Consider the following 25275-nt stretch of genomic DNA (forward strand, 5'->3'; position numbering starts at 1 on the left):
TGCTACACTGTGTGTAGTTCTATCTTGTCCCTGTACAGTGCAGATCCACAGTGATCCTAAATAACCCATTTTGGGCAGGAACCCCTTTTGGTGTTTTAAACATTATGTTATAATTTAGCTATTGAAAAATAGCAGATCTACAAGCTCACGAGCTTGTAGGTCTGCTATTTTTGAAAAATCGTTAAAATGTGGCTCAAACTTTTCAGAAAATTGTCATAATTTAGAAGATTTTTTTATTTATTTCGACGTCAGGCCTGAATGGGTTAAACAGTTGCATGGCTGTGCAGCGGTGCTACTGTACACTGTGTGTCGTTCTATCCTGTCCCTGTACAGTGCAGATCCACAGTGATAACGTGTCATTTCCTCCAGTCAGGGATTTTCAGCATGAATGCCTGCGAGGAAGGCTTCGCCACCGGGGGCCGAGACGGCTGCGTCCGGCTGTGGGATCTCAACTTCAAACCAATCACTGTCATCGATCTCAGGGAAACAGACCAAGGATATAAAGGTGATGTGTGAGACCCGTCTGCCTCATCTTCTCACCTGAGTTCATAAATTCAGGGCTGCGGTGCAGAACACGTCCGTGCCTGTTGACCTGCTACAAAAGTACAAAAGCAAGAATAACATATAAGGGCAACCTCAAATACGTAATTTTAATGAAAAGCTTCTTTTTTTGTATTTCTATTCTTCTCCTTACTAATTTTTATTTTCCTTTCCTTTACGTCCGTCTTCTGTTTGATTGGTCATTTTGGACCAAACAGTAGCTAGAGGTGAAAATAGCAGAGGTGGGTAATGTTGTGTTCGTAACAATCCCCACATCGTTCACTTCCTCTTGTCGGTAATTCAGCCCCAGCATTACAGTTATGTGCTGCTTACTGTACATACAATAATGTCATGTGGTGGGCAATGGATGTATGCAGTACATGCCCCCTCCATTCTTTCCTCTCTGTTACTGAGCCCGGAATCGCAGATTAGAGTGACAATGTGTCCTACCATCACATCTGCTGTTTAAATCCCTGTCCTAGCTAGTCATTACATGGCTATTTACAATACCTTGTAAGTTCCCCTGTCCTGTCACGTATACATCCACTCTGTGTACGTGTTTGTTGGGGGTGGGGGTGGGGGGTCTGACTTAGTCTGTTTGTTGGTACTGTTCTTGGTGTCTTGACCGTATGCTTGTCCGGTGCGTCGGCAGGCCTATCGGTGCGCAGCGTGTGCTGGCGGGGAGACCACATCCTGGTAGGCACCCAGGACAGCGAGATTTTCGAGGTGGTGGTCCACGACCGGAATAAGCCCTTCCTCATCATGCAGGGCCACTGTGAGGGCGAGCTGTGGGCGCTGGCAGTGCACCCTACCAAGCCCCTGGCCATGACTGGCAGTGACGACCGTTCTGTCAGGTCAGATATCACACTCAGCCCCTTACTTTGCACTGTAAAGACCAATCTCTGTGAATCAATACAGTCTGTTGGAGGAAAAAAAATGCATTATTCATTAATTTCATATAAAAAAGGGGGAAAACATTAATGGCACTCCAGTCATTTCCATTTGAGTATAGGTGTCTCATACAGAAACATGATTCAAATTACAGATTTTACCAGCTGTGTTGGGAAAGAGATTTCATCAATGTAATCAACTTCAGTACACAATATTATGCCAATTATGTATGTATGTACAGTATGTATGTATGTATGTATGCCATTGATACAAAGTAACTCCATTATGCAATAATGATTTAGTCCCAGCGTGTTGCAACTGTAGTAACATCCTTCTGTTAACTTTGTTCTGGTTGTTTATCTGTAGGATATGGAGTCTTATAGATCATGCACTGATAGCTCGCTGTAACATGGAGGAACCCATACGTTGTCTGGCAGTGAGCACTGACGGCATTCATGTGGCTCTGGGCATGAAGGATGGTTCTTTCACCGTTCTCAGGGTCAGGTGGGTACTACTGGGTAACACACACACATACAATTATAATAGATAGGTCATAAGCGCCCTACTTCCGTGTTCATAGCAGTTTTCCTGCGGGACCCAGTGCTTATATTGCTATGTACTGTATCTATGTAACCAACACATCTTCATATTGTCATTGTTTGGTGGAAACCTTCCAGGAAATTACAAAAGTATCTGTACTCCAATGTAGTTGGGGATTATTTAGTCTCAAGTTCTTGTACTTTTATTGGTTGAATATTTATAAAACTCACACACAGACTTAACCACATTCACTTAAAAGATCTACAAGCTCGCAGATCAGTTATTTGGGCTACTTTTGTGTGATACTGTAGAGGACGAAGTTGGGCATTAAGTAATAAGTGAGCCCCCCATGGATTAACTACTTCCTTACATTTACATGTTTAACACGAAAGCACAACATTGATATAAAAACCCATTTAAATCTTAGGGCGTTTCTAAAAACACCTTCTAAAACCCAATACATACAAGTGACCTAAAGCCTGAGAATGTTCTGAAAAACATTCACACAAAAAAGACATGCTCAGCCTCTGTAGCAGAAACACGAGAACAACATTTGTGAGCTTAAATGTGAAGTAAGTGTATGTTAAAATAAGTGTTGATCAATGATAGCTCATTATTCTGGTAGTAATCATTCTGAGCTGGAGAGACAGGGTGACACCTGTTACTGAAGAAACTCAGTTTCTCTCCTTCTCAATTGTACCCGTCAGAGACATGACGGAGGTGGTCCACATCAAGGACAGGAAGGAGGCCATACATGAGCTGAAGTACTCCCCAGACGGGGCTCACCTCGCCGTGGGATCCAACGATAACTCCGTGGATGTCTATGGAGTGGTGCAGAGGTACAAGAAGGTGGGCGAGTGCTTCGGCTCCACCAGCTTCATCACACACATGGACTGGTCCACGGACAGCAAGTACCTGCAGACCAATGACGGCAGCGGTAGGCGGCTTTTCTACAGGATGCCAAGTAAGTACAAGACTGTCGGGTTGTAAGCCTGTTGAATATAAAATGATGTGAGATTACAGCTTGCTATTGCTTTGCCGTAACGTACCTAAATGCTCAGTGAAATAACCAAAAAGGTCTAATGTTTGGATATCATACTGCTGCTACTGCATGTATTGACCATTATTCACACATTATTCACACAGACTCTGCCGGCAGATCTGAAATCCCCAAATTCCCCACTAAAGTTTAATACTGATCTTAAATCATGGCTTGTTGGCCTCACTTAAATTCCAATTGGACTTATTGGATAAATCTGTCCCCTGGGTGCTCTGCCCCTTGGTTAATGATGGCTTGCTTTCTTGCTGTGCCTTTGTTAAGTCCCTTGTCATATCATGTTTTAATTGTTTATATTAGTATTTATTGTCTTGTTTGTATTTATCTCTGTGTACAGTATGTGATTAAATGTCTTCATGTGCCGTTCAGGTGGTAAGGAGGTGGCCAGTAGAGAAGAGCTGAAGCTGGTCCAGTGGTCGTCGTGGACATGTGTCCTGGGTCCTGAGGTCAACGGAATCTGGCCCAAATACTCTGACATCAATGACATCAACTCTGTGGATGCCAACTTTAATAATCAAGTCTTAGTAACAGCGGACGACTATGGATTAGTCAAACTTTTACGATACCCATGTGTAAAAAAAGGTACGGAAAGATGCTGACTTGCTTCAGAATTTAAAATACATGCCAAGCGTTTATGTGTCTTATTATGTAATGTACTAATGTTGATATTCTTTTCCTCTTGATTTTAGGTGCAAAATTCAAAAAGTATTTAGGCCATTCAGCCCACATAACCAACGCCAGATGGTCACATGACTACCAGTGGGTGATCACCATTGGTGGAGCTGACCACTCAGTATTCCAATGGAAGTTCGTTCCAGAGAGAAAGAAGGAAACTCTGCATATAGCACCTCAGGGTAAGATGTTATTACTTTTCAATCAAAGGATTACTTTGTTTTGTTTTATTTATTTTCACACAAATACATGGAAAAAGTACATGATGTAATGATTCAACAGCGATAGAGATAGGGGCTGTTGAGAAAGGAAGTTCTGTTAACTTAAATACAAGACAAGAGTGCGTGCGTGCGTGCGTGCGTGCGTGCGTGCGTGCGTGCGTGCGTGCGTGCGTGCGTGCGTGCGTGCGTGGGGGCGTGCGGGCGTGCGTGCGTGTGCATGTAGAGACAGAGAGAGTGGGATCACGTGATAAAAATACACAAAAATATCCGACAAAGAAGTTCCCAGTCTGTCATGATGCGACGCCTTGAGAACTTGTAGACTTGCGTGTGCGTGTGCGTGTGTGTGTGTGTGTGTGTGTGTGTGTGTGTGTGTGTGTGTGTGTGTGTGTGTGTGTGTGTGTGTGTGTGTGTGTGCGTGCGCGTGTGCGTGTGCGTGCGTGCGGGCTGCATTATGGCAGAAGCAAGTGGATTTATCAGCCTGGCCCTAAAACTATATTTTAAATTACTAAGAGAAGTTGGCAGTATATGTGTGTGAGTACAGAACTTAATGGAGAACTGAGTTCAGTCACAGTGGTGTGGGTGGCTGAAGGGGGAACAAAGCTTATTGCGTTGACTTGTGCATTTGGGAGTTACTCTCAAAATATTCTTTGAAAGGATGTTACACCAAAATCAGAAATTATACAACATTCAGGATCATATTTATACAAACAAATACCAGCCCTCATCACAAGTACACAGGAAAAGAAAAGCACTGCACAGTGGAATGAGTCAGCAATAACAGCTACCTACAAAAAAGGTGAAGAGATCAGAGACCTTCCGAGCGCTTAGCAAAATGAGGTGTCTTATACCACTGTACCACATATCACGTACCATACTCAATGGGGCAAAGCTTTGAAAGAAAAATGAAAGAACCCAAATATCAACAACAAAACATTCCCTGAACAACCAAGAGTTAGATACCACTATTACAAACATGGCAACTAACTGCATACAGGACATATCATCAAAGTCACCTGAATAAAAGGTGGCTGAACCCATCCAATACCATGGATTGTCTCAAGTTTCACCACAGACTCAGTGAAACAAAATACAAGCTTATAATGACTCTACCAAACCTCTTGTCGCTGGTGGGACTGAAGGTCAGTGAGAGAGACTGAAGGGAACATGTCCTGACCTGGAGGGATCAGTGTGGTCAGACATTTCATCCAGAAATGCAACACGGTGCTTTCAACCCACTCACAGAGAAAGTAGAGACGAGAGGAGACATCATCTTCCGACATTGCATGTACTGCTGTCAGTCACTGGAGGACGCACTGTTCAGTGACTGAGGCTGGCACCTCAAATGGGAGGCATCCTATGCGCACGCACGCACGCACGCACGCACGCACGCACGCACGCACGCACGCACGCACGCACGCACGCACGCACGCACGCACGCGCATGCATGCACGCACACACACACACACAAACTTGTCGTTCTGCCTAGAGGCAGTGGCTCAAAGGCTTCACAAATGTGCCTCTACTGAGAGCAATGAGTTACAGCCTGGCAGGAAAACGCTTGAATTCAAAGATGTATGGAGCCAGTTTGCAGTCCCAACAACACTGCTGGCCTTGGTCTCACGTACTGTGTACATCTTTACTTTAAGATGTGCAGTACGTGAGGGGGTTGTTGTCTGTCTAGACAGTGAACATGTCACGTACAGCTCACTTCAGAGCGAGGAACTCCAATCTCTGGGCAGGATAGTTGAGTTGACTGCAAAAGCTATGGCTCTTGCCTTCTCCTCGCCAGCAGGCACTTAAGTTGGAACAGTGCCCAGAGCAACCATGGGAATCATCTATAGGACAAACGGCCTGTCAAAGCACCACGCTGCTGAAGGTCTACACATTAACAGGTGCTTCCAGATATCGTGAATCTGGGGTAACAAAAGTACACTATAACTCAAGTGGTTCTCAAACCTTTCCCTCAGATTAATGTGTATTTTGCCACAGAAACACAGATTTCACACAGATTTGTGTTCTTAAAATGTTTCAAGATTTTCAAGCTCTCACTGCATTGCATCACTGCATTACTGTACATTCAACTATTCACAAACACATTAACAAACCAAGTGTGCAGGAAACTATGCAAGGAAGCAACCTGCTCATTGGGAGCAGTTAGGGGTTCAGCGTCTTGCTCAATGTCACTTTGACACGCAGTGGTCAGGAACTGGGAATCAAACCGGGAACCCTCGGATTCCAAGACGACTGCTCTACCCCCTAAGCCCCTGGCACACCTCTCAGAGAATCGGTAAAGGGAAGAGATGATGGTGCTGGAAGAAGTTTATAAAGGGGGCATACTGTACATACTGTACAATGGTCTAGTTTACACATCAACCAATCATCAGGTATATAATTTAGCATTGATATACCTGTACAAACTATACAGACTGTATAAATTACTTTTATTTACACATAGGCTGGCTGAGATTTTCCAGTGCCTTTTGAGAGCGAACTCTCAACACATTGTGAAGTGTTATACAGTACATTACATGTACAGTCATTATTTCCACATTTCCTCACAAACGAACAATACTGTACGATTCAGGATAAAAATCTAGAAAGTAGTTGCAGAATAAGCACCAATTAGTACACCCAAAAGCATAATTATAAGTTGGACCTTTAATACAATGCAGATTGTTTCATTTCTAGTATACTAGCTTTTCTGTAAAACCTTCCCTGATAAGATATTTTGAAAAATCGAGAGTGACTGGAGCTTGTAAAGCTTACTTAGACCCCCAGATTTAATTTCATCCACAGACAGAGAGAGAGAGACGCCTTTCCATTTAATTTTCCTAATGGACCTTGCGAGTGACTGCCCTCAGCTGCCTCCCACGGTTGCTTATTACCTTGTTTTGGCAGTTGGCACAGCTCTATCGCTTTCTCTCTCTCTCTCTCTCTCTCTCTCTCTCTCTCTCTCTCTGCATCAGCATTTTTCTGAATTTCTCTTGAGTAATGTCCCAGAGGAGGAGAGTTGCCAGATAAATAGCAAACATCATGGTACCAGGTAAAACTATTGTTATATGATCCACTTTGGCTTTGATTGAAGCAGGATGTTTTCTTTTTTTTGGGTCCAGTTGTCAGTGTCACACAGTGAGACATATCCGAAATGCGTGATTCAGTCTGGTCTGATTGATCTGGTCTGACTCAACACTTGCTGTTCTTGCAGAGAATTTGGCAGATTCTAACAGCGAGGAGTCCGACTCTGACCAATCGGATGTACCTGAGATGGACTCCGAAATCGAGCAGGAGACACAGCTCACATATCGACGACAGGTTAGTGTTGTGGTGAGACATGTCTGATAAGTCTGACACAGTGTTAAGTCTGAGGCCTCGTACACACTATTGAAACAAAATCGCTGTTCGGAGGGAAGGGGGGGGGGGCAGAGCAGCTCGCAATTAATTTTTAATGGGAGTCACTGGGTTTCACAGAGCAGCTCTGCTCCATGGCTGTGTTCTGCCCCCCCCCCCCCCCCCCCCCCCCATGGAGCAGAGCTGCTCTGTGAAACCTATGGACTCCCATTGAAAATTAATCGTGAGCTGCTCTGCCCCCCCTCTCCCCGCAGAACAGAGAGCGATTTTGTTTCAATAGTATGTACGGCGCCTGGCACACACAAACACACACGCACGCACGCACGCACGCACGCACGCACGCACACACACAGCACAGCACAGCACAGATGTTTTGTAAAATATCTTACATACTGTTTCATATTCAGGTTTACAAAGAAGATCTACCTCAGCTCAAGGAGCAGTGCAAAGAGAAGCATCGAGCGATAGCCATGAAGAAAAGAGACCGTGCACCGGCCAATGGAGTGAAGCTGCACTTTGTTCATGGGTAGGATGTCACAAAAACGGACACCGATCGAATGACGATAAGCAACAAAAAATCACCCTAAACCAAGTGCACACAACACAACAAATACATAACATGAAGTCTGCTTAATAATGCTTTGTCTGGTCATACAGTAGCTTTTGAAAGAATGCTGTTATTTGAACAGTGTTCCTGTGTTGTTGTTTAGCTACAGGGGCTATGACTGCAGAAGCAACCTGTTCTATACACAGACAGGGGAAATCGTGTACCATGTGGCCGCCGTGGGCGTGGTGTACAACAGACAACAGAACACCCAGCGCTTCTACATGGGACATGACGATGACATCCTCTGCCTGGCCATCCATCCCCTGAAGGACTACGTAGCAACAGGACAGGTAGTTTAGCTCAGTGGTTCTCAACCTGTGATTTTAAGGGGGTCCCCAGATGACAGTGAAGTGACCATTTAAGGACTTTTAAGACCTTTTTAATACCTCAAAAAAGAAAAAAGAAAAGACACAAAGAAAAACACATTACTGCATCAAAAGTAACTAACAAAATTTAAAAAAAAAAAGAAACATTGGTCAAATTGTCAAATAATATAAAAAAGTGAAAATTGCCGCTCTAAAAGCTCACAACGCCTCGCAATGCTGGGGTCCCCAGTTCAAATGTGATTATGGTGGGGGTCCCAGCCTGAAAAGGTTGAGAACCACTGGTTTAGCTCAGTGGTTCTCACACCTTTTCATCCCAAGGACCCCCAAATGAATATGTACAGTACTAGTCCTTACCCGTTCTGAATATATGAACAGCAAATGATTTTCAGTGTGGTGTCGAAACAGCGCGTGTGTTCACGTAAACATGCCCCGTCCGAGTTGTTTTCCCTGTGTGGGTCTGTTACGCGGAATTTCCCCGTGTGGGTCTGTTACGCGGAAAAGTGTGTCCCAGTATTAATCTGTGTCCGTCCCAACATGCATTTCACTGGTGACCCAGAAGCCGTCCCAACATGCATTTCACTGGTGACCCGGAATAGGACAGACACACAGCGATTGGTGAATTTAGTAATGATTTGTCTATGGACGGAAGAAAGGAATATAGAATCCTGAACTCTTCCAGACTGTCAAGCGAGCCTTTCCCTTGAAGTGATTTGTCTATGGACCCCCCCCATCTAAAAATATGTTGTGTTAGGGATCCCCCATACAAGATTTGTGTTGTTAAAATGGTTCGAGATTTCAAGATTTAGATCTACAAGCTCCAAACATGTCGCAATGTGACGCATTGTGAGCTTGTACAGTAGATTCTCAAACATCCAATGTATAGGCTATATAGGGTTAACAGTCTTAAGAAATAAGACCATTGTATTTATGACTCAAGGATATGTAACTACTGTTGTTATAGTAACCTTACCTCACTTTGCATTGCAAGTGTTTTCGTCAAGCCTTGTATGTGTTGACTGTCCAGGTGGGTCGAGACTCGTCCATCCATGTATGGGACACAGAGATGCTGAAACCAATGTCAGTGTTGAAAGGATTCCACCAGCTTGGAGTGTGCACGTTGGACTTCTCAGGTAACACCCCGGAACGGTTCACTAACGGCTCAGTCATACATTGTTGTACAACCCACAGTGTTCGCCAAAAACAACAGATTTTCAGCGAGCAAAGCAGTTGTGTGATTACATTTAAATTGCGTATTATTGTGTTTACTACCGTCCATTGCATAAGATGAGAATATACTGGACAGATCAGAAGGAATGTTGAAACATTGTTTTTTGAACAGTAAAAGTGCATCATATTTTGTCCTGCATCAGCGCTAAAATGTATGTGTATAATTTGTTTGTGAACTAATATAGGCCTACTGGACGGAAACATTCACAAGTAGATCCTTTAGATCCTCCAGTAACAGTTATGTTTCCCCACAGTGGATACAGGCAAACTTAAAGGGCCATTTCACTGCTGGAAGAAACTGTAATCACTCAATAATAGTATTTGTAGGAGATAACAGTAGCACAATTTGAAATTTGCACCCTATGGCCAGAAAAATAATGAAGTCTTGTGTGCTTGACTAGGGTTTGACTGGATTGTTGAATTCCTACAATGACCACAATGCTTTGGTGCACTTGTGGAGAGGAGACACCCCATGAATAGAATAGAATAGAATAGACTTTTATTTGTCATTGCACACAAAGCATACACTGAGCATACAACGAAATTTCAAGGGAGCTCCCACATAACCGTAGTACATAAATACAACATAACACATAACATACAACACGAAGTAAAGTGCATGGTGATATTATAAAGTGCATGATGGATGAGAAGGGAACCAATGTGGGCTGTCTTACTGAGACAACATGTAGTCCAGGAAGGAAGTGAGACCACATTTTCATGACAAAATTCGTCATGAAGATGGCGTCGTGACTACAATAGTACAAACATTGCAGACATATACCCCCCAGGAAAGTGTTTCTTGTGCCCTAAACATCATTGAAACTAGAATAAGTGCCCCTCGGGGCACAGGTCTCCACCAGGCCAGGTCAGGTTATTGTGGCCTCCTGGTGGCACTATAGGCCAATGTGAAAAGGGTGCCATTTCTTCTTGCGCCTTTGATGGCAATTGGATGATTTGAGGCATTTTGTTCCAAAAATGGGGTTTTGCAAAAATCCACCTGCTGGTGGCGCTATAACAGGCCAATGTGAAAAGGGTGGAATATATTCCTCATCCTAGTAGGAATGTGCGTGAAAAATGTCACGCACGTAAATTGAAAGCCAATGTTAGGCAATTAGGATAGAATACGAGATATTGGACAGATCCGTAATATCAAAAAATGTGTTTTACAAAAGTCAAAAGAAGACAAAAGATCTCGTTGCAAAAGGGGTGAAGTGGCCCTTTAAGCCTTTGACAGTTTACAAGCAACAATGCATAGAACCTTTTACCCCTGTTGTTTATTTTGTTCGTTTCAGCAGCATCTAGGACAGGTAGACCCATTTATTTCACTTCCTCTAATTGGCCCCAGACCGAGGCAGAGCCGTGAACTCTTTGTCAATATCAGTGAATTACCTGCCACAGATCAGACCCACCAGGAGGTTTTGATGTTCCTAACAAGACCCAAACTTCACTGAACCAAAGCGAGAGTGGGGCTTTTATCCGTCCTGTTTTGAAAGGGCTTGTTTTGTTTCTCCCTTCACAGCGGATGGTAAGCGCCTGGCCTCGGTGGGGCTGGATGACAATCACACCATTGTCCTGTGGGACTGGAAGAAGGGAGAGAAGCTCTCAGCCATACGGTCAGTACAGCGGTTAATGCGTAGCACTAGATCAGCCTTTCACCGCCCAGCAGCGGGTTATCCTCACTGCAGACAGAGAGGCTTACATACGGAATAGGAGTGTTGCTGCTGAATCCCCCCCGTCAATTCTGAAGACAGTTTGAGCTCTTCCACTTTACACATGGACATTTATAGATGAGAGCCAAATTGAACTAGCTGCACTGTCCGGGGTCTTCATGATGATTGATAGAAGAGGAGATTGCAAAGAGAATTGCCTATTATGTTATGAGGCTTTTCCTGTGAATAGAGCACTTAAACCTGCCAAGTCACACAGACGGGTTTAAGAGAAGAGGTTTGCCCCAGGGGTTCACTTGCACACCCATGATGAATTAGACATCTAATTGCGTCTAGAATGGGTGAGGTGACTTGATACACGTTGCTGCAAATGATACTTGATATAATGATATGTGAACAGATATGTAGCACCTGTGCATTGGATTAAATTACCTCACCAGACTTGTGTACATTTCTGCAATCGTAAAAATGTATTTTTTAAATCCAAAATCATCATGTGAATGGAATACTCATAAAGGTAATAGAGCATGCACATCCACTCTAACCTCTAAGGTTCTGGACAAATGACAATACAAGAGAAAGAAATCAGAAGATCAGAAGATCCCAGTGATCGAAACGTTGAATTAATAAACCAGTTGAGCTGAGTTATTCCTTACCAGTGCTGCGGACTCTATTTCTTTCTAATGGAATACTCCATACCTCCAAATATCTAGCTTTGTCAAATTCCGGGTACTCCCCCAGATTTAGCATTGATCTACTTCATTGATTTTCCCCCTGGCCAGTTGGAGCGCTGCCTGCCTGCATGTAGCCTCTCTGAAATAGCTTTCTGTTGTGTGCGGGGCTTCCATTGCAGCTCTGACAGCTTGGGAGCTGCATAATCTCCTTTGTAGACCCATGGTTGGCAGAGCGGTGAGGCAGTAGACCCATGGTGGGCAGAGGCAATGAGGCCTGACAGAGCATGCCTTGTACACTGCTGCACCGCCTAGTCCTCAGCTGGGAGAAGTGAAGTGAAGAGAGCATGGTGTCATTGGTGTGGGAGAGGGCTGGGAGAGGTTATGCAAGGCCAGTACACAGAAGTCTTTACTTGAGTAAAAGTTGCAATAACTACAATATTAAAAATACTCTGTTATAAGTAAAAGTCCAACAGGTTTCGACCAGTCTTGCCCTGATGAAGACATTAAGTGGTTGAATCGAAACATATTGGTATTGTTGACTACAAGCTCACAATGTGTTATGTGTCGAACCATGAAGCATTGTGAGTACAAATAGCTGAAGTGTAACACAGGGCTTAAGTGGTTAATGTACGTCGTTTTGTAATAATTGTTTAAGTCTAAAAAAATCATTGTATTGGAAAGTGCAATAATTGCTTCTGAGATGTATGGAGTAGAACGCACAAAGTATTATAAAAATGGAAATACTTGTAGTAAAGTAAAGTAGAAGCGTCTCAAAATTGTACTTAAGTACAGTACTTCAGTTAAGCTACTTTGCCCCAGTGTGCAAGGGTGATGAGTGAGTGAGGGAGAGAGAGAGAGCATCATGTTGCACTAGGTTCAATGACTCTCAGTAATGCAGCAGCACAAAAGGCTGATGATTAGCCAACTTGCAGTGTGAGGTACGCTCCATTGCCCTGGACAGGGAACAGACACCAAGGCGTATTGTTCCTTTTATGGTAAGCAATCAGCAGCCCAAAGGAGCCAGTACCCAAGCTCTCTCTCATGTGCTATTTCTTATTATATTGTTTTTAGACAGTGATTCTCAAACGTTTTAATTTCAAGATCCCCCTGTTTGATATGCATAGGGCCACGGATGGACCCCCATTTGATATTATATTTTATCTCTGGGACGCGAGTTAGTACTGTAAAATCCTCAGTGTTATTAACTTACAGACCCGTAAGCGTCCTTTTCATTCCTGTCAATCATTTGGTTCAAGCTGGAGGTCACTGCCTTAGATTTCAAATGCACAATTTTAATACAATTCTTGTCCCATTAAATTGTATTTTCAGGGGAAGCAAGGACAAGATATTCGTGGTGAAAATTAATCCCTACATGACTGACAAGCTAATCACAGCTGGAGTGAAACATATGAAGTTTTGGCATAAAGCGGGTAAGAGACCCTGGGTGACTTTTATTTAACTTTTAGAGAGACTCAAAACAAAACAAACCTAACTTACACGTGATGTGTCTGAACGCCTGCTCTTCTGCCATTTTGTCTTCTTAGGCGGCGGCCTGATTGGCCGTAAGGGGTACATGGGGAAGACAGAGACTATGATGTGTGCTGTGTACGGCTGGACGGAGGAGATGGTGTTTTCGGGCACATGCACAGGAGACATTTGTATCTGGAGGGACATGTTCCTAATGAAGACGGTCAAAGCGCACGATGGCCCCGTGTTCAGCGTGCACGCTCTCGAAAAGGTACTGTGGCGGAAAGGGTTAGCAGCACGCTGGAAAATGTTGGAACTCGCCCATTATTGCTCTGTTGCTGCTGCTGTCTTTGTCGCCGCGGTTGTTGTTTACAGTAGTGACTGTAGGATTAAATTGTGCTTTGTCAGATGACAGGTGCAATCAGCGGGGATTATTCACAGTGTGTGAATGGTAATGGTAATAATGAGTTACTCTGCAGGGATTCGTGACTGGAGGGAAGGATGGCATTGTTGCGCTGTGGGATGACACCTTTGAGCGATGCCTGAAGACCTATGCCATCAAGAGATCAGTCCTGGCTCCAGGGTCCAAAGGTGAAAGGTTATACTTCTCTCGCTCTACTTACCACCACTGTGCTAGATTTAATAGGACAGAAACCTCGTATCTCCATATTTTCATAAATGAATGCCCTATTTTTCTTTGTCGTATAACTAAATCTGATCTACAAGCTCACAGCATGTCACAACACGTGAGTTTGTAGATCAGCTATTTTAACTATTTTTGAATTTAAAAAATAAATAAATATATATATATATATATATATTTTTTTTTTTTTAAATGTTTTTTTTTGTGGCTTTCGCCTTTATTTTTATATATATATATTTTTTTTTATGGAGGGACAGACAGTAGGCTGACAGGAAATGGGGGAGAGAGATGGGGGAGTGACATGCAGTAAAGGCCGTCGGGATCGGGAGTCGAACCCGCGGCACACTGCCAGACTTGGACTACCGGCCAAGGTGCCTGGGCCGCTGAGCCACGGCCCAGGCCTAAAAAATATATTTAACCAATTAAAAATAATAAATACATGAATCCATTGGAACACAAGACATTTTTTCCCCATTTCCTGTAGAAGTTTTTCGATATACAAGGTTCGACAGTGACAATATATTGGTCCCCTAGCTCCAACAGAGATGCAGTAAAAACCCTATTAAAAACATTCAGTGTAATGAAGATTACCTCTTATATCCTGTTTTGAGCGATACTGTCTGACATCACTATATGATTCACCGTCTCCGTAGGACTGCTATTGGAGGACAATCCCTCCATACGTGCCATATCTCTGGGCCACGGCCATATCTTAGTGGGGACCAAGAATGGAGAGATCCTGGAAGTGGACAAGAGCGGTCCCATCACTCTGCTGGTCCAGGTGAGTGAACCACGGATGGATTGAGCTTTTAGTATGAAAACAACGTGAGAACAACCCGAATACGGTACAACAAATCCAAGCTGTGCCAGTGTGCCACCCTAACTCAGTCAAGGTGGGAAGGGTGTTGTGGGGGAAAAACAGAGGGTGTACATTTTCTTAACCACTTAAGGGCTTATGCCCCATATACGTACATAATGGTATGACAAATAACAAACATAATTGATCTACAACCTCACAAATCATCGTATCACAAGACCTTTCGGGCATACGTAATTATCAAAGTCTTACCAGAAGCATAAAACATATCATAAGAATCATAAAAATAAATGACCAGAGTTTTGCAGCCTGAATGGGTGTGAGCCCGCAATGACAAGAATAAGGTTATGCCAGGATATTTTGGATTGAAGATGTGCAGATGCACTGACTGACTGTCTGCCAGTGCCTGGAACTGTCCTCTTCCTCGTAATGTCATTACAAAACTGTTGATCTTTGGCTTACGTAACGCCGCAGAATCACAGACGCCATGGCTGTAAAGACTGATGGATTACTGCTGCAGAATCTTAGACCGTTCATTTAGTTAAGTGGTCCCTTGGTTCTGCCAGGCTCCCCTGAAATTAGACAGCTACTGTAGTGCTAATGTTATTGATTGTCCTACTGTAGTGCTAATGTTATTGATTGTCCATTTGAAAGGCTTTAATGCATATAGGTAAATTCCTATGGGTGAAATACATTTTCGATTAATTATTTCATTCATCGATGGTGTCTTCAAAGGGCTCTACCTCACCGGGTACGTTCATAATACTTTTTGTATATTTAATTTTATCCTTACCATCTGAAATCCTGAGCCTCAATGAATAAGGATAGTCAGACAGGAATACTGGTATAGAGTATATGTAATAAACATATTATAAGCCCAGGCATTGTCTGAAATGAAGCTTCATGCCGGAACTTGAAAGCAATGTAACCTTTGAGACAATCCAATTCTTTTAGGGTTTCATAACGGAATACCACTGTGTGACCTTTATAAAGTGGAAGTGCATTGAGACATTCTGAAAGAAATCTTTCATCGCTTTCAACCTGTCTTCCCTATTTTGGGCATGCCACTTTGGATAAAAATACACAAAAATAAACAAGCAAGAAGTTCCCAATCCGTCATGATGCGATGCCTTGAGATTAATGAGCAGCGCGTGTGTCTGTGTGTGTGTGTGTGTGTGTGTATGTGTGTCTGTGTGTTTGTGTGTCTGTGTGCGTGCGTGCGTGCGTGCGTGCGTGCGTGCGTGCGTGCGTGCGTGCGTGCGTGCGTGCGTGCGTGCGTGCGTGCGTGCGTGCGTGCGTGCGGCTGCAGGGTCACATGGAGGGTGAAGTATGGGGCCTGGCCACACACCCCCACCTCCCCCTCTGTGCCACTGTCAGCGATGACAAAACCCTGCGCATATGGGACCTGTCCTCCAGCCACTGTATGCTGGCAGTACGAAAGCTCAGGAAAGGTGAGTCACCCGTCCAGACACCACCGTCTCTCCTCCTGTTTCACAGTGGTGCACAACATTACGAGGTCCACGCGGCCCCCTGTGTGAACAGACGTCTTTCCCTCTGCAGGGGGACGTTGCTGCTGTTTCTCCCCTGACGGCAAGGCCCTGGCGGTGGGCCTGAACGATGGCAGCTTCCTCATTGTGAACGCTGACACCCTGGAGGACCTGGTGTCCTTCCACCACCGCAAGGACATCATTTCGGATATCAGATTCTCGCCAGGTCTGTGACTCAACTCCCCTGTCCCCCAACCTTTGTCTCTCCCAACGGAAAACCCTCCTCATATCCATGCCGCTGTGCAGAGCTCAAACTAAAACCAAAGTCTTATGTAGGTGGTTGTTTTTATTTTTATTTATTTATTTTTTAGAGTAGTCAATTATTTTTACCCCTTCTTTTCTCCCAATTTAGTTGTTTTAGTTGCCAGTGAATTCCTCCTCACACATTTGTGTGTTTCCACTGCTGTCCCTACTGGCTCACCTGCCATTGAGGAGCCATGCAGTGACAAAGATCACACTGTATGCGCCAAAAATTGTGTTTGTATATACTCAGCCAAATCGGATGTGCCACGGCAACGCTTAGTGTATGATCCTGCACACAAATACTCAAATGAGCAGCACTTCTTACTTTCAGTTTCTGATTTATTTAGGCCATTGTCTCAATGTACAGTACACCCTGGTGCTCATTCATCTGTTACGGTGTGCGTACGTGCATAAACCTAAACTTGGCAGTAGGCTACAAGATATTGCAGTGTAGCAAACTATGAAATGAAGTATCAGTTGAAAGTAGAGCATTGTCTGTTCATGAGGAAGAGAGACCTTGGTGCCTAATACCTGACTCTCCTCTCCTCTCCTCTCCTCTCCTCTCCTCTCCTCTCCTCTCCTCTCCTCTCCTCTCCTCTCCTCTCCTCTCCTCTCCTCTCCTCTCCTCTCCTCTCCTCTCCTCTCCCTCTCCTCTCCTCTCCCTCTCCCTCTCCCTCTCCCTCTCCTCTCCATCTCTCTTTGTTGCAAATTGGCTTGCACAGATAAGACTTTCAAACATGGAGATGAAACAGGACTTAAAATGAGTGCAATTAATTGTTATCTGCGTTTGTATAATTAACATTTTAGACTGAAGTTCACTTAATGCTGATCGAACTTCCTTGCATTTTAGTCTTTACATTATTATATTCTATAACACATGCTATTTGTTCTAACATAATAGTTCTATAGCTTATTTATTAGTGAATAGAGACTGTCATTACTATAGTAGTAGCCTAATAGTACTGTCATGGGAAAGGGGGGAGCAGTTGTCTGACCCTTGGTTCCAGGGAGGCCCACTCTCACCTGGACCAGGGGAATATTCTGACCCTTGGTTCCAGGGAGGCCCACTCTCACCTGGACCAGGGGAATATGCTGCACGGCCCACATTAGTGGTTAACTCTGTAATAAGGCCAGACGGCTGGAGAGGAAGGGAAATGGTGAGCTCGGACAAAGTGATAGGAAGAAACTCTTTATCCGGGACACTTAACCTTAATCTACAATGCAAGGGATCCTGTTTCTCAACCCTACACCCATGGATCCACCCACACTATATTTAGAAAGTCCACACTAAAGGTTTATGGATCTTTTTTTTTTTTTTTCCTTTAGGTCAACTAGGGCAAATTTGCTGGTTTTTGACCTGAATTCAGTTGTTCTGCTGTGAAAATTACTTTCCGATGTGTTCTCAAGAGATCACTCTTAAAATCACTGGAAAGGGTCTGGCAACCTACTTAAAATGCAGCTTGTTACGTAGGCTAGCAGAGGTTTTCCGGCGCTGAGACACAGAACAACGAGGTATTGTTGGTTTTATTTACAGAACTCCCAATTGCCATCCAGACCATTTACAAAGTATTTTAACAGACATGGCTGTCCATTCCATGTTCAGCCGGTTCAGGTGCTCTTCCAGCCAAGAATAGGAGTAGGCTGGTCTATTCCTTTCCATTTTTACAGGATTTGACTTTTGGTAGATAAACAATGTCCGGAGCTAGTTAAGAGTAACTCCAACGATATCATCAGATTTTTGACACAGCAGGCATGCTATTGGACATACAGAGAGAGATGAACATTAAAGACTGATATTACTTTTAATCAGAGTGATTGAACAACTGGACAACCTAGATTGCCACAGTTATTGTGCCAACACAGATCTTGGTGTTTTCCGTCCATGTTGAATAATCTAACTGGGGTAATATCAGCTCTATTCATAATCTTGTATTGTATAATCCCAAATCTTAGTAGACGTAGATGAGCTCAAAGACAACCACCAAGACAACCACTGAGAAGCCTTTAGATATTCTAAGGTCATGCTCCCAATGCCATCTGGACAGAAGAATATGCATTAGTGACAGTAAACATTAAAATGTAACTATTTTAGACCATATCTTTTGACGAGGTAGATTTCTTAAAAAGCTGATCTCACTTTGAACACGAGGCAGAATCTGTCCCACTGTTTTAATGTGGAGTGGTACGTTTAATGTAACATGACTCATAAGTACCAGAGACTATTCAATTTGATGTATGCATGACATTTGGTGTTGATCGACCCAGTGGTTTGCGAAATTAACCCCGGACACACAGACAGACCCTTTTCTAGATGTCTCACCCCATAGGAGCCATGCCATAAAAATATATATTGTGTTATTACCACCAGACAACGTCATGGCTCGTTAAACACTTTCTACTGTGTTTACCCAGGGGCAGGGAAGTACCTGGCCGTAGCCTCAGCCGACAGCTTTGTGGACATTTACAATGTGATGAGCAGCAAAAGAGTTGGGGTGTGCAAGGGATCCCTTAACTATATCACCCACCTGGACTGGGACAAGAGAGGTAAGCAGGCTCACTATTACCATGCTGCTCAGTGCTCATTAATGTACCTCTTGTGTCAGGGAAGTACACTGTGACATGTTACTGTGTAACTCGTTGTAGAGTGGGTGATTATGAATTGTAATTGCACACACTGGGTTCCGCTCTACTTCACAGGAAAACTATTGCAGGTCAACACCGGTGCTAAAGAGCAGTTCTTCTTTGAAGCTCCTCGCGGCAAGAGGCAGACCATCCCAGCAACAGAGGTAAGCGGCAGCAGCAGCAGCAGCAGCGCCGTATCAGTCTTTGCTGTGCCGTGGTTCTGCCACTGTTGGCCTACATTTCCCCCACAGGATGCGTGTGTGTGTGTGTGGGGGGGGGGGACTCAGTGAAGGGCACTGAAGCATTAACACGGCCCAGTTTTCACCAGTATTGTTCTAATTATGGTAGTGGAATTGGGATACTGTTTAGGGTTTCTTTTGGTGTGACATTCAGACACCATGTGAAGCAAGTGGTGCAGGGGAGCATTAAGGGAAACAAGGGTTAGACGTGATAGATGCCGTTAAGGCTTGGTGCTGCTGGGTCATGTCTCAGTGGAACCACTGGTGTTCCTTTAGTCCTACTGGCTCACCACTCCCCTCCCCCCCTCCACCTCCTCCTGACACGATGTACTCGACCTCTTTGTCATTTCTCCATCGTTTTCTCTCCCTCTCCCCTCGCCTTTCTTACATCCCGTTCAGGTGGAAAAGATAGACTGGTACACATGGACCTGTGTCCTGGGACCGTCTGTTGAGGGCGTCTGGCCTGTGGTCAGCGAGGTCACTGAAGTTTCTGCCGCTTGCCTTAGCAATGACAGGAAGGTCTTAGCAACGGGAGATGACCTGGGATATGTCAAGCTTTTCAGATACCCTGTCAAGGTAAGACAAATTGACTACTTGGAGCTTCCAGTTGGTGCCACTGTGGAGATTAGGGCCGGGGTTTGGCTGCATGGGCATTCCAATGAACACAGTTGGCTGTGTTCACAGGTGGGGAGGCTGATTGGGGAGGGGATTCTCTGTCTCTGCACTAGTAACTCCTACAGATTGGTCAGGGTGCCTGTTCTGTTCAGCAGGGAGTGGAGCTGAGAAGGATTCCTCTGCACACATTACGTGCAACTGGTGAAACTCCACTGGTGAAAAGAAGCAGCTGGCGACATCATGTGTATCGGAGGAGACACATGGTTGTCTGTATACACCCTCCCCAAGACCAAACAGTATAGGTTAGCAGTGGGACTAACTAACTAGTTAGTACATACATATGGGGCAGAATTGGCCAAACTAAATTGGGAGAAAAAAAGAAGAAAGAAATGGACGGCTTGTACCCTGCGTGGTTATCAGTGTTTTACTGTCTGATGGAGATTCTGATTTTTGTATCTCATGGCTCAAGGCAAGAGTGTTTTAAGATTTATGCTAATGTTATGTTAATGCTGTTATGTCACAACTTGATGCCAATCTCAAACATCTTTGCCTTTACCTCCAGGGAAAATATGCAAAGTTCAAACGATACGTGGCCCACAGCACGCATGTCACCAATGTGCGATGGACCCACGATGATAGCCTCTTGGTGACGGCAGGCGGGGGTGATACCTGCCTCATGATTTGGGCCCATGAACCAGAGGGCCACCGGGAGATTCGACAGTGTGACAGTGAAGAGTCTGACATTGAGAGTGAGGATGATGGTGGTAAGATGGTTCTTCTTCTTGTGGTAGTCGCTCCTGAACTGGCAGTATCATACCCAAAATGAATTGCATGAACAGAAATTTCAGGCGTTAGGTTAGCGATTGTTCCGTTTAGTTTTAACTGAGTGATTCTCAATCTTTATGGCTGATGACCCCTAAAGAATATTGGCCAATAAGTCTCATGCCCCCCTAGAAAAGGTCACGTAGGTAGTCTGCAAGGGGAAAAGGAAAATATGCACCTCTTCCCATAGCTGTAGTTCCACCAATGTGATGGCATGACAGGTGAATCCATATTGAAAGAACTCCTGCTGTAATTCCTGTTGCTTAGTAACGGGCTGAACATCCTTACGTGCTCACTTGCGGGTGTGTTTCTGTTTCGGTCAAGTGTGTTTTATCACTTGCGGTCGAGGGCGTTTCTCACCTGTCAGTGTGCCCAGACCAATATAGGCGCACACACATACAGTTGGAGGCCATCGATATTGTCCTTTTCTTTTTGCTGAGGTTTGCGTGATCTGCGCAAAAGGACAGTTAACCCATTTTGGGCGGGAACCCCTTTTGGTGTTTTAAACATTATGTTATAATTTAGCTATTGAAAAATAGCAGATCTACAAGCTCATAGCGCGCCACCGAGTGGCGCGCTACGAGCTTGTAGGTCTGCTATTTTTGAAAAATCGTGAAAATATTTATTTCAGAAAACTGGAGGATTTAGAAGGATTTTTTTAAATTTTGAGGTCAGGCCTAAATGGGTCAAATGATAAGGGACAATATCGGTGGCACCCAACTGTAGGCGCACACACACACACACACACACAAACCTCCTCTGAAAGATCTTCCCTCCCATCTCCCATCTCTCCCATCATGCATCAGGTTATGACAGTGATGTGACGAGAGAGAATGAGATCAATTACACCATCAAGGCCTTATCCACCAACGCACGACCCATGACAGGGGTCAAACCCCACCTACAGCTGAAGGAGCCCTCTGTGGATGAAAGGTAACCGGTAATGGAATCATTCTAAGGCCTAGACCAGTGGGTACCTCATACGCAATCATAGAACGAACTCCATGAATTTGGGGTGTCATGTATCGGTTTCCATGTACTGTATACTGTACATGGCTTCTGCATCAAAATGACACCAAACCACTGCCTCAGTCAACAGATCTTTTATATTTTCTGCATTTATACTTCCAATTCTTTCCCTGTCTCTTGGAAATAATTTGGTATTTTCAACTCTTCTTCTCTCTTTAATGGCTGTTCATCTGTCACTGTCCTGCTCTCTTCTTTAACACAACTTGAAGGCAGGGGGTGGTCAGGTAAGATCCTATGTTTACATCTCCTTATTGAGCACAAATGATGAAAGCACAGGGTGTGGGTCAAAGTCATGGCAAATGAGGCAAATTAACCTATGGCATCTCACATATTAATACATATGCTATGTAATGTTTTGTGTGAAGCATTGCCTTGTTGTTGCTATACAAATCTGATTGCCTTCCCTCGCCTTTACCTCACCAGCCAGGTGAAAATAAACATGATGTAAACATGGGCAACCTAGAGGTGTGCATGTTTGAACTGCAAAATGTCATCTATAACACAAGATTTGAAATGGTTGAGACAAACCTTTAAATTAAATCGCTCTCATCCTTCTATGATTAATAGTTCAGATTGAAGATAGGTTCAATCAATGACAGTGCGTTAGTAACTGACTCAATATGTCAGATATTGAGTTAGATATTTAAAAATATGAACATCCATGGCTCTGTGTTGTGATTTGACAATGATAACAGCATATTGAGTCATTTCAGAGTTAAATATACAGTGACTCCGTCGAACTGCAGTGTATAAATTAGGCTTTAGAAATACCCAAATAGCAGATCGAGGCTGATACAGCACATAATATGTAATTACATAATTACACATAATTATATCATAATAAATTAATCATAATTACTCATTCTGCATTAGTGCAACAAGTATTCATTTGCCATGTACTGCAAGGTTCTGAAGGAGCATAATTCCCAGACAATAACATTAGCTTTTTCCAGGGTGGATGTTTTCTGAGTTATTCTGAGTTACGGGGTGATCAGTGACAGACGCTCTGTGCTTTGGCCGTTATTGATTGGCTTTGGACTGTGGTGAGAGCATCCACACACCAACAGGGCAGTGGTTGTCATAGAGATGGCCAGTGGTTGTTATGGTTACACCGTGGAGCTGACTGATATATTTTATGTTCTCAGTGGCTTGTGTGTTGTGTTACACTGTGTTGGTGGGCCTTGCCAGAGACCTTTAAAAGCCTCATATACTGTGTTGGACCGGGGTCCTTACTGGGCTCCCTTCTTTTTCCCTCGACACCAGTGGTTCTCAAAGTGGGGTCCAGGGACCCGCAGGGTTCCTTGAGGGGTTTCCAAACCCCATACGGGTCTGTAACTCTGAGGTTGTACAAACGGACCCGTAACGGTCCATTTGGTTCCATTTGTACACTCTCAGACTTATCGGAGTCCTTGAAATGAAAACGTTTGAGAACCACTGCTCTACACCAAATCTCTTTGCTGAAAATTAGCCGTTCTACAAGCTCTGCGCTTGTAGATCACAAAGTGCTGTGAGCTTGTAGATCTTCTGTTTTCACCAAACGTTTGCCTATTTTCATCGAATGTTCACCTATGACTAGAATAGAGCCCTACAGTTCATGTGGTTAAATGCTAATACCTGCTATTTCTTTGTTACTGCTGCCGTTCGTTAAGAGGGTCCAGGTAAGCTTGTGTGTTGTGAGTTTTGGGTGTGTCCTAATCCAGTGGTTCTCAAAGTGGGGTTCCTGGGATCCCAGGGTCCTTGTGGGGGTTTTACATTTGATATATTTGAAATATTTGAAATATCTTTAGAAAGTGTTTGAGAACCACTGTCCTAATCTACGTACTGTAGATAGTCTCTTGATTTCATTCAGAAACCCTGAATAGATGTACTCTTACTTAAAAGGCTGTAACAGTTTACACACATATTCCTCCCATCATTAGTTGTCCTCCGGTTACTGCTCGTTTAAATAAACATTTGCCTGGCCTCTGTTTTTAAAGCCCTAGTATATTTGTACAGTATGTCTTCATTCATCCACAATAAACATATCTTCCATCTTGACCACTGTACTGCACAATGATTAGTAAATCCAATAATACAGTTTAACTACTCTACAACCCACAGTCACTTTTTGGTGTGTATTTGTGTGTGTTGGGTTTTGGTGTGTATTTGAGTTCTACCACTGAAGAGTTCTGTCTGTTGCAGGCCTCCTGTCAGTAGAGCCTTACCACAACCAGAAAAACTACAGACCAACAATGTTGGAAAGAAGAAGAGGCCAATCGAGGTGAGATAGATCTAGACCTTTTCTCAGATCAGATACTGTACCTGTATCAGTATCACGTTGTGAGATTGTAGATCTGCTATTTTTGGTGCGAGAAATGGCATGCATTCTGCGCAACCCAGTATAAATCAGGCATGTGTCTCCCTCACAAGGGAAAGGTCAGTTTATAAGACACATCCAGTTGAAATGTCCAGGTGTAGGCCAAATAAAAAAAATATGTCTGCACACCGGAATACAACTCCTTGTTCACAAATGTATTGGGGAAACAATGTTTTGATCCTTACAGATCTTCTTCAAGAAATTAAAAAAATAAACAAAACAAAAAAACAGATAACTAGAAAAAGTGCCCTTCTGGGCACAGGTCTCCACCAGGAGGATAGGACTGTGTGAGATGTTTGGCAAAATGTTTAGGATTAATATAAACATGTTTTTGAGGCATTTTGTTCCAAAAATGTGCTTTGCAAAAATCAACCTGTTGGTGGCGCTATAACAGGTCAATGTGAAAAGGGTGGTATATATTCCTCAGCCTAGTAAGAAAATGTGTGAAAGATTTCACGTAAATTGCATGCTGCGTTCATGATTTGAGGCTTTTGTTCAAAACGGGGCAATCTTGCAAACTGTGAAAGCTAATTATAGCCAATTAGGATGGAATATGAAATATGGGACAGATTCGACTTGAGCACATGACCATAGAGATAGTGTGTAACGATTTGTGAGATTTTTGGACAGAATCTGGAGGAGTAATATCAAAAAATGTGTTTTACAAAAGTCGGCCTCCTGGTGGCGCTATAAAAGGCAGATGCGGAAAATGCAGGTCAACGGTTTGTCCTTGGCCTCTAGGGAGTGTGCATGCAACGTTTCACGCAGATCGGTGCAGTTTTAGGTAAAAAATATGAAAAGCTGCCTCATGGTGGCGCTATAACAGGCCGTTCTGGAAAATGTGGGGCAGAGGTTCATCGTTGGCATCCAGGGAGTGTGTGTGCAAAGTTTGGCATCGACCGGGTTAACGGTGCCGGAGATTAGCTGGTAACGGACGGACGGAAGGACACACGGACACACGGACGGACACACACACACACACACGGACGGAGTGCAAAACATACTCTCTCCCCATGCCTTCGGCCTGGTGGAGACAATAATGAATCAGAAGCAGAATTGTTTTTATTGCCAGGTAATTTGTGGGGTTGGTGCATTACAAGCA

The 25275-nt window shown here is 43.8% G+C and overlaps 1 protein-coding gene across 4 annotated transcripts in view; it reads left to right on the top strand.

Annotated features, from left to right (window-relative positions):
• eml5 (EMAP like 5) overlaps positions 1-25275 on the top strand; it is a 62395-nt gene that overhangs the window by 27722 nt on the left and 9398 nt on the right. For 2 of the 4 annotated variants that reach the window (XM_079528435.1, XM_079528433.1), the window contains exons 6-28: positions 370-505; positions 1193-1394; positions 1798-1935; positions 2679-2935; positions 3398-3610; positions 3718-3882; positions 7127-7233; positions 7677-7795; positions 7980-8166; positions 9227-9332; positions 10952-11045; positions 13103-13203; positions 13318-13511; positions 13720-13831; positions 14537-14664; positions 16010-16151; positions 16261-16413; positions 18903-19034; positions 19188-19276; positions 19751-19927; positions 20529-20730; positions 21595-21721; positions 23999-24077. In XM_079528435.1, coding sequence (XP_079384561.1) covers positions 370-505; positions 1193-1394; positions 1798-1935; positions 2679-2935; positions 3398-3610; positions 3718-3882; positions 7127-7233; positions 7677-7795; positions 7980-8166; positions 9227-9332; positions 10952-11045; positions 13103-13203; positions 13318-13511; positions 13720-13831; positions 14537-14664; positions 16010-16151; positions 16261-16413; positions 18903-19034; positions 19188-19276; positions 19751-19927; positions 20529-20730; positions 21595-21721; positions 23999-24077 — 3360 coding nt within the window. Of the gene's footprint in view, positions 1-369; positions 506-1192; positions 1395-1797; positions 1936-2678; positions 2936-3397; positions 3611-3717; positions 3883-7126; positions 7234-7676; positions 7796-7979; positions 8167-9226; positions 9333-10951; positions 11046-13102; positions 13204-13317; positions 13512-13719; positions 13832-14536; positions 14665-16009; positions 16200-16260; positions 16414-18902; positions 19035-19187; positions 19277-19750; positions 19928-20528; positions 20731-21594; positions 21722-22026; positions 22042-23983; positions 24078-25275 lie in introns of all 4 variants that reach the window. The other 2 variants (XM_079528436.1, XM_079528434.1) reach the window with 2 other exon arrangements.

Source organism: Electrona antarctica (genome assembly GCF_951216825.1).
Source record: "Electrona antarctica genome assembly, chromosome: 18".
Taxonomy (NCBI): Eukaryota; Metazoa; Chordata; class Actinopteri; order Myctophiformes; family Myctophidae; genus Electrona; species Electrona antarctica.